At 46.2% G+C, this 9967-nt stretch overlaps 1 protein-coding gene across 1 annotated transcript; it reads left to right on the top strand.

Moving 5' to 3' along the window:
- The first annotated feature begins 135 nt into the window (after positions 1-135).
- On the top strand, positions 136-8572 carry LOC119452983 (40S ribosomal protein S9). The gene is made up of 4 exons (XM_037714948.2): positions 136-236; positions 1194-1418; positions 3646-3832; positions 8339-8572. The coding sequence occupies exons 2-4, from the start codon at positions 1202-1204 to the stop codon at positions 8511-8513; spliced, it is 579 nt and encodes a 192-aa protein (XP_037570876.1). The 5' UTR covers positions 136-236; positions 1194-1201; the 3' UTR covers positions 8514-8572.
- The last annotated feature ends 1395 nt before the right edge of the window (positions 8573-9967 follow it).

The raw sequence follows: 9967 nt of genomic DNA, 5'->3' as shown, positions 1-9967 counted from the left end.
ACATTGTTATATCGCTCAAGTTAGAATCAACTTTAATGTTAATTAGCGCTTTAATATCTTTAAAAGCAACATAGTTATTGTTTTGGGACGATGCACATTAGCGTCGTTGTTTGCATAATTACATACCTGTCACTAGCGCACTCTACGGCATTGTCACTACGGATGGTAAAATCTGTTCGCGGGTCATCTCCTTTTCGTATCCGCCATTCGTTACCACACGTGGCGGTGGTACATCGGTAAGCGTTTTGTACTGATTTTAGGTCCTTTTAGCTCGTTCCCAAACGCCGTACTCATTCTTGGACGATTCATAAGCATGAAAGTCAAGTAGCTGTCACTTTTATAACGCCTAGAATAGTTCTCTGCGCTGTTGTAGCGAGCACACTGCGGCGGTTACTTAAGCCTCACTGTTCGCCTGATCCCGGTTTCTTTGACACGCTGTTTCATAAAGGTAGCAACTATTTCCTCTGAAACTCCATACACATGAACATTGTCGTTTGCCGTACATTAGCCTTTGCTATCTAAAGTATGTAATCGCGCAGATAGAAGTAATGATTTGAGACAGTTTGGCTTTTTTTTTGCGAATAGAAAGCATTCGTTTGCAAAGCGTCGTGGCCGGAGCGTGCAAACACGTTCAGCTTGTGTGACCGCATTGAGTCGTGCACTCGTATCTGTCGAGCGATCAGTATCAAACGCTGCCTAACAATGTGTGGACGACTGTGCAAACAAATTTGTTTTCTATGCGTAATAAATTAGCCGTTTTGTGGGGAATGTTAGCGGGCAACATCAGGTTCGCGGACCAGCGACTAACCGAATGAACGGCTGTCAAAATTCGGCGCTTGTGTTCAGTAAACTAGCTTATGTCGCTGATCAATATCAGGCTGTTGGATAATCGGTCGTAGTAGGGACGTTTACTGCGTGTTGGTGTGTAAGATGTTGGCGTTCGCCATGTTACAACTTGAGATGTCTCGGTCATGTTCGACAGCTTCTTGCGCATAGACATCACGTGAAAAGCTCGTAAAGTTCGTGCACGTTTCACGTTATACCTATGGTACGCGCAGTAATGCCGACGCAGTGCCATGTCGCCCTGTTTTCTCTGAGCTTCGTGTGCACGTGCATCGCCTCCTATATAATCTATAGCACGTGTGAGGCATTCGTGCTTGATCTTCGCTGACGCCGTGTCCATCTGTGCGCAGGTTAAACCATGGGTCGCATCCCGACGGTGCACAGTAAAACGTACGTGACGCCCCGACGTCCGTTCGAGAAGGAGCGTCTCGACCAGGAGCTCAAGCTCATCGGCGAGTACGGGCTGCGGAACAAGCGCGAGGTGTGGCGAGTCAAGTACACGCTCGCCAAGATCCGTAAAGCGGCCCGAGAGCTGCTCACGCTCGACGACAAGGACCCCAAACGGCTCTTCGAAGGTGGGTTTCGCGTTGCGCTTCGGCAGGTAGCATCCCCTGGCTTGGCAGAATGAATACTGCAGCAGCATTTTTGACCCATGTAAGCATTGTGCACGTTAAGTTCTTGTATGAAAACATGGCTGTGCCTAAGCTGGAACATCTGGGGGGACTGCAGTCTCTGATGCAGGGCATTTTTGAGCCACAACAATTTTCGCAGTGACTCTTATACCCCTGTCACACTGGCAAATTTAGTGTCACTTTGAACAAGTGCACTTTGAAAATGATGGCGATGAGTGAGTCAGCACATTTATTTGTTATTTTAGGCAATACTTGCTAAGTAATAACATATTATATATATGAACAGCATTTAGAATGAAATTTAGTTGCAAGTGAAGTGAATAATTGCAATCACATTAGCGCCATCGATCATCACGAGCCAAGACGGCGTCGTATCCAAGGCGAGCGCATTCAAAATGGTAAATATCGTTGCAGATGACACGGAAATAAGTGACTGGTGTTTGGAGCGTCTTTTGGCAGCACTTATTAGATCCCGAATGAGGTGGACGCGGCCATTGCACGGCATGTGCTCTGGCATGCCCCCGGCGGCCGTGGCCGTGAACAGCCTGAGTGAGAATAGTAAACTAGTAATTTTTGTTGTAAGGTATGTTTTAATACGTATTAGTATTCCTAATAATGAAAGCAATAGTTACAAAAAGACTACCGACTCGGCTTTTGATATTAGTTTATTTATTTCGCACTCGCTGGTGAGTGCTATTTCCAGGAAGTGTCACTACGTGTGCCCGTGTGACAGCATGCGAATGACACTCGGCGCGAAGTGCACTTAGGTTGTCCCGTGTGACAGGGGTTTAAGTGGGTCCTTTTAAGTCTGCAAGTTCGGAGGCGATATAACTGTTGTTCAACCTGTTGGTCCATTGTTAGATTTTGCATTCACAGAGCTTTGCTCATATTGGAATAGGGTACTCGTTTGGGCAGCATGGTAATTATTGGTTGTTTAATGTCTTTTAGTAAGTTGTCTTCTGCAAAGGCCATTCTTTTATAAGGGTCACTGATTATAATGACTGTAAACGTTGATTCACAATGCACACAGACGGTCGCACTGCAAAGCGGCCAGTGAGAGAAATGATTCCAGGATTATTCACATGGCTCGGTGTGCCCGGGTGCGTTTCTGATGTGTTGACATCTCATATCTGTGCCACGAAAAAGAAAAAAGAACTTTAAAAAGCAACAAAATGTGTTTCCTGCCTTAGTGCACCAATCCCAGCAGTGAAGGATGAAATGAGTCTATTTCCGACAGACACGTCTAAATAGAAGCGTTTTTTCTGCAGTTCATCAGGCCTGCTAAAGACAGCTGTTTCATAAAAGGTAGCGCCATTGCTATATTTTTTTCGCAGCTGATGAGAATACGCTTGGTGTGCTATGACATAGCCTATAGTCGGCAATCCTGTTCATCTCTGCGGCAGCCATAAGGGATAACCTTGCACACATCTATAGTCTGTGCATTGTGAATAGCAAAAAATCGTGGCTCACATGTGCACCTAAGAGCTTCACAGAAAAGGGGTGTTAACACGTGGCCCGCAAATTCAGTTTTGATTACTTACATTGGCCCAGATACTTTAGGGCTGTGCTAAGTGCATTGTTCCTTGGAAATAATTTGCTGGGTGCATAATTGTATGAATGCCTTGCCTCTGCACAAGACAGCTGCTGACATACACAGCAGTAATTTTTGTAGGGACTTCTACTGCTCAGTTCTCAGCTGCTGCCGCTATTGCTTCTTGACATGCCGAGTTTTGCAATATTAATGACCTATCACCAACTCCTGCTAGTTGTTTTTGAATAATGCTATTTTGCTGTGAGCAAGAATAAAAGAAAACTTGCTGCAGGCGGGAGCCAAACCCAAGCCTTCATTGTGCTTCATGTTGCGGTGTAACACACAGCCACCAAAGTGGCACTCAGTGGTGTTTACTTGTTCAGTCAGTGTGATGCTGAATTAGCCAGTCTGACTGATTTAACTGCACCACAAAGACAGCAAAGTACGAGTGTTTAGTGCAGCAGTGCCGGGCACATATCCTTGCTTGGATATGACAACATCGAGGTGAAATGTGATATTGACGGCAAGTATTGACTAGTATTCTCCATCTGATACTTCGCAAACCAATGCACTAGCTACCACCATCGTCAGTGCTTTAGACATCGTGTGGGACTGCAACGGCTTTCTCCCTGTGTGCAGGCAATGCGTTGCTTCGTCGACTAGTGCGTGTGGGTGTGCTGGAGGAGAGCAAGATGAAGCTCGATTACGTGTTGGGTCTGCGCATTGAGGACTTCCTGGAACGCCGCCTGCAGACGCAGGTCTTCAAGCACGGCCTCGCCAAAAGCATCCACCATGCCCGTGTGCTCATCCGGCAGAGGCACATTCGGTGGGTGTTTTTTTCACCGCTGGGTATTCACTGTGAGAAGGTGCGGGAAGCCTTCTAGCAGTGTGTTTAGAGGCCAAGATTATACTTGCATATATCTGGCTGTGGTGATGAAGTAAAAGCTACAGAGGCAGAAAGCTCACGTGGAACAGAGTTCTTAAAAATAGCGCTGAAGTCTCATTCGCACTTTGCTGGAGATCTCGCGCAAGAAAGCAACGTAGCCGCCGTGGTGGCTCTGGTGTTGTGCTGCTAAGCCCGAGAACGCTAAAGTCAATTGCTGGCCGTGGTGGCCGCATTTCTGTGGTGAACTGCAATAACACCTGTGTACCGTGCATTGGGTGCACATTAAATACCAGGTGATAAAAATCGATTCGGAGTCCCCCACTATGGCGTCACCTATAATTATATAGTGATTTTGGCTCGTAAAACCCCATAATAATGTAATCTAGCAAAAAGAAAAACACCTTTTTGCAGTCACTTTAATTAAGACGAAGTACAGCACTCAGTGTTAAATAATGCCTTTATTGTTCCGTGTTATGGCAAATGGAAAACTTGAGTGACATCTGCTATGACAAACCAATACAAAGCGGTCTGATGGACTACTACTTGGTGCAGTAACATGCATGCCGACACATCTGCATCTTTCTCTTCATTGTGGCAAGTGTAGCAATAACAAAATGTGTGTGTATATAGAGAAAGACATCTTAGAAGTAGGGGTACTGCTGATTAAGTCTGTGCTGCAAAATGAGTGCTTGTCATATCTGTTAAACAGATAGACATTGGGTGCTTTACAATCGCTGCAGCATGCGACCATGTTGTGGGGGAACTTCTGAAGTGGTCGTGTTTCAAAAAAGAGCACTGCATGCGAAATAATTGATCACGCTGGAAAATTTGGGGGAAAAATTTGCAGCCTTTTCTGGTGGTGTCTGGTTTTATTGTTTCGAAACACTGGAAACATGGTAAAACAAGTTTCAGCTGGCACTAATAATTGGTGCCTGAAAGGGAGGGCTGCAATGGAGCTTGCTGATGTCGTAATAGTAATTGATTAGGCTTTTTGTCCTGAAGCTGAATTGTGAATTTTGACCACTTGGGGTTCTTCCAAGCCTGTTCTTCAGCATGCTGTGTGTCAGCATTAAGAAATCTCACCAAGTGCCATTGACCCAGCGCACCAAAATTTACGGGAATTGTGTAATTCGAGTTGTTGACACAATTGTTCTGATTAGTTCTGGCAGCTTTTGTTTTCTTCTGGGTCAGACATTCCTTCAACATCATAGCAGTTGCTACAGGAATTTCGATGGGGGCTAAATGCAAAAATGCCTGTGTACCATGCATTGGGTGCACATTACAAGAATCCGAGGTGGTCAGAATTAACCTAGAGTTTCTCACTACACTGTGGTTTTAGGACATAATACCTCCAGGGGTCATATTATGTAAATTTTTTTTGTAATTCTTTCTTTTAACATTTGCTGACTGGCTCCGAGGTGGTCCGAGAAGTGTTGGAGGTAATGAGGAAACGCAAAAGGAATTGTTACATAATATTGCCCCAAAGCTCTGTCGTAACACCTCTCATTACCCAAGTGGTGTAGGTGCTCACCGAACTCCTTTAAGGTAACTTTTCTTGTCACCCATATCAGTCAAAGCTATATGCTCATTATAGGTGTGTGCAAATATTTGAAGCATGTTACTGTCGACTTCTGTTAATTCGACCCTGACAGGACTGACAAAATCGATAGAATTACCAGTGAGCCAAATTAAACAAGATGCAGAAAAAAGGCCAAAACACACCGCTGATTCCCTTGCCAGTGTTTGTCAGATTCTAACACTCCCCCCAATTAGAGCATCCACCTTCTATGTGTCCAAACTAGTTTTTAAGTCAGCTTCACTGCAATGCATCCGTGTTATGTGGCGAAGCTGCAAACTTTGCAAAGGCAGTATTGGTTTAGTGTTCAATTGCACCGTGCAGGTAATTTAGGCCCAATGTTTTTTCGTATCAAGAGGCTGGCGTTAGAATCGGGCGAATACCATAATCGAACATTGTGAGCTACATTTGTGTCTTGAAAATCTTCCTAGGGTCAGTTGAAAATAATCGTTTTCGATGAAATATGTGTCAACAAATCTGTGCCAAGACAGACGCTGCCACTTAAGGGGTCGCTATCGAAATCGGCATAGGGGTCAGGCGCATGCATGCTGACTGGTCAAGTTCGAACTGTCCGGCAAATGCCAATTTTATGATTGAAATACGGAAGGTTTGGGCCCATCGAAACGCACAGACACTGGCGGGGATTGAATTAAGCAACAAAACCTAACCAGTGTAGAGTTAACACAAGTCTACTGTAATAACAAATCCAATATTACCCCATTAAATTCGGTCTTTGAATTGGACAGTCTGCATTTGTAAACACAACTATTTGAGACTGTGGCAGCCGTGTGCCAATGCAAAAACGCTTCCGTCCTTAGACTTGGGTACACCTTAAAGAACCCCATGTAGTTAAAATCCTGAACCCTCCACTAAGGCATCCCTCATAACCCACTGTGCAGTGTCTGGATGTTAAACCTTGCAATTGCATATTTTTAAATCGCCTACTGCACGCAGACGCATAAAATTGAAGCAGAAGTGTGATGAATTTCATCCTGGTGGCCATAGTAAGTATACATCAGGAGCAGTCAAATAGTGGAGCACACTGTTGCTCAGGGATCCAGACTTTTCCAGCTATGCCACCCATTTTCGCCACAATGATTCATGAGGTTACAAAGAAACTGATTTATTTGCTCCCATTGCTGCATTTGTGCTTTTAATAAACACTTCATAATGTGCCAGTTACGACAGAGGCTTGTTGATGCTGTGAATACGTACCTGTAAGCTCTCCATAATTTTTTGTAATGTTTAAATATATGGACTCGTTCTACATTTTTATGAATGTTTTGAAAAATTTTTGAAGGTGTCAGAAGAAAGGCGTGGTGCAACATTTTTTTTTTTTAATGTGTGCAAACCTCGATATAACAAAGTATTTCATTTTTCATAACCTCACATGGTCCAAATTTCTGGAGTCCCCCACTACGGTGTGCCTCATAATCAGATTGTGGTTTTGGCACGTAAAAGCCCATAATTTAATTTTAATTATAACCTCAATGTAACGGAGCGTTTATACGCAATTTCAATAAAACGAAATTTCACTGCCGCCCCAAACAAATACCGAGACAACAAATGGAAACTTCCGTGGACGTAGACGTTCAAATAGTTGAATTACAAGCGGCTGCTTGTAAACGCACCTCTCAAATCGGGCGCTGCGCAATAAGAGCGACCACCGAAGTGGAGCAGCTTCATGTTCCGTATAAAGTTCAATTGCGATAACATCTATCGTGCACTGTGTGCTTAGGTGCGAGTAAAAGCGCGGGAGGGTAAGACAAGATGGTTGCTTCATGAGTGCCGCCTTCCCGCACGAGCAAAGGGAAAAGAGGGGGGGGGGGGGAGCGAGCTTGCGGTGAGGCAATCAAGCGCTCACGAGGAGGCGGAGTGGAGGGTAAGTTCGCATGCGTTTCGATTTCTGGCGCATGGCTGTAAGTACAGCTGAGTGCATATGCAGCCGCGCACCCTGTTTTAGAGGTAATCTGCCGCGTGGCAAAGAGTGGGCATGTCATCATGTAATCGGTCATTCCGCGCGTTTAGTATTGGAGGTTGCATAATCTCGAGTTTCGGAGACTCGTTGATGCGAGAGGGCAGAGGAAGCATTCGCTCCCCGCTGCCGGTGCTTTTCATGATAGCGTCGCCCGCAGTGGGGCGACGCTATCAGCCGCAAAGGGCGTAGTTGACACGAAAGCGTGGCTGGCTTTGCTTAATTTGTACCGCCACCTTATTATTCATTCCCGACTTGCAAATTCAAAAGAATGAAATGTTTTCTCATTCAAATTTGCTTGTTCTGACTGCCCGATAATTAGAAAAATATTGCTGCCCCTTTCCATGCAAAAAAAAAATCGATCGGCGACTGTATTTATTTGCATAAAAAGTCGAATTTCAAAATGAAATTTAGATATAACAAAGCAAATTGCCAATTTTACCAGCTTCATTATAACGAGGTTTAACTGTAGTACCTGACATCCTAACATATGAAGCAGTTGGCATAACACGACAGCAGAAAAACTGATAGTACCAGAACGGTCGAGATTGGTTTTAGTTTATGGTGAGAATGGCTGTTCATTATGCAGCAGTATTCACTATTTTATTCGCCTCTGGTACAATTTGTACACAATTTAGTCTCATTATTATTCGACGTCCCTGTCTTGTAGGGAAAATAGGGACCATGAATACTTTGTTGTGTATATTTTCCCGTAGAGCCACTCGAAATGGAAGTGCACAAAAAGAACTGCCATAAGACTTTGTCAGTTGTCTCGTCCGCTTTTAAACCTTCGCACTGTACTCACGATTGTGGCTCACCAACTTGCCCAATCAGCCACCGTGCTAACTTGCAAGTGCCTCCATTGTTGGTTTACTGTGTATTTGCATGGCTGCAGGGTCCGCAAGCAAGTGGTGAACGTGCCCTCCTTTGTGGTCCGGCTCGACTCCGAGAAGCACATTGACTTCTCGCTCAAGTCTCCCTTTGGTGGTGGCCGCCCAGGACGTGTCAAGAGGAAGAACATGCGCAAGGCACAGGGAGGCACTGCGCAGGAGGAAGAGGACGACGACTAGACTGTGTGCCCCTTACCCCTCTCCAGATGCAAATAAACAACAACCGTTGCTTGTTTGCATTGCTGTGCTGCTTGGTGTATTGCATACGGGTTCCCTTCCACAGTGCTGAATCAGTTTAGAAATGACAGAAGCTTAGTAGAACGAACGCCTGGATTTCTTTTATGTTGCCAATCGGAGAAGGCCTGGTCACTTTGTGAGCCAATCACTGATAGCAAGATAACTAATTCATCACTGTGTTACAATGTGCAGAATAGCATCCCTGCACCGAAACATTGATAGTATTTGATTGGCAATTTCAGAACTTATGCAGGAGCCAGGCTCAGAGGTACACCAGCAATTGGTGCTTGTAAAGTGGTCTTAACCTTCTCTCGGGTTTCGGCACAGCACTTTCTTCGGCCGTCCCCTGATCACGGCGAGGCGTACTGTCGTCGCGGTGACACGGAGCTTTTATCCTGTGCAGTCGTGTTACATCCGCGGCGCGTGCATATGGCGAGGGTGGTAACCTCGCTGAGCGATGACGTCACGTGCGTCGCCTAGCATCGTCTCGCACCAACTGTGTGCTGGGCGATGCACGTGACGTCATCGCTCGGCAAGGTTTTCCAGCGTACAACCACGGCCGCCGGATAAAAAAAAGGTGCGGCCTGCCGCGTGCATCGAAAACGATGTGATCCGCCGCGGCGCCACACGTCGGGGGCTGTTGTTTGCATAGGTCGGCAGTGTGGGAGAACACTCACTCACCATAATTTTTTCCAGGCCCCACACTCACTCGCACTCACCTCCACTCACACTCACTCACATTCAGCGGCACTCACTCGCACTCATTCGCACTCACATTCAGCGGCACTCAGTGGCACTCACTCGCACTCACAGTCACCTCCACTCACAGCACTCACGTTGACACTCACCTCCACTCACACGCACAGCACTCACGTTCACCTCCACTCACACTCAGTGGCACTCACCTCCACTCACACTCACTCGCACTCACCTCCACTCACACTCACTCGCACTCACCCACACTCACCTCCAGTCACTCGCACTCACCCCCACTCACACTCAGTGGCACTCGCACTCACCGGCACTGACACTCAATGGCACTCACTCGCACTCACCTGCACTCACACTCACTGGCACTCACTCGCACTCACCTCCACTCACACTCACTGGCACTCACTCGCGCTCGCACTCACCTCCACTCACACTCACTCGCACTCACGCCTTTGAAATGAGTGTGAGTGAGTGCACTCATGAGTGAGTGCGCCGACCTATGGTTGTCTGGCATCGGTATTGACCCTTTTCGCGGAGCAGTTTATTTTAGAGAAACGAGATGGCGCTCACGGCGGCGCGCCATACCTCTCCTCAGCGACCGCGCACGAATACGAAACCATTACTGCTTCTACCTTGCTTCTGTGCGATCAGCTGTCGGAAATGCAACTGAGTTTTCGCTAACACAC

Source organism: Dermacentor silvarum, chromosome 5, assembly GCF_013339745.2.
Source record: "Dermacentor silvarum isolate Dsil-2018 chromosome 5, BIME_Dsil_1.4, whole genome shotgun sequence".
NCBI classification, from domain to species: Eukaryota; Metazoa; Arthropoda; class Arachnida; order Ixodida; family Ixodidae; genus Dermacentor; species Dermacentor silvarum.
This window is presented reverse-complemented; position numbering and strand designations above follow the sequence as displayed.

Excerpts from the sequence above, each read along its gene's own strand:
- LOC119452983 (XM_037714948.2), top strand. The coding sequence starts at position 1,202 with ATGGGTCGCATCCCGACGGTGCACAGTAAAACGTACGTGACGCCCCGA. Across the intron at positions 1,419-3,645 it reads CCCCAAACGGCTCTTCGAAG|GCAATGCGTTGCTTCGTCGA; the intron begins GTGGGTTTCGCG and ends CCCTGTGTGCAG. Across the intron at positions 3,833-8,338 it reads ATCCGGCAGAGGCACATTCG|GGTCCGCAAGCAAGTGGTGA; the intron begins GTGGGTGTTTTT and ends GCATGGCTGCAG.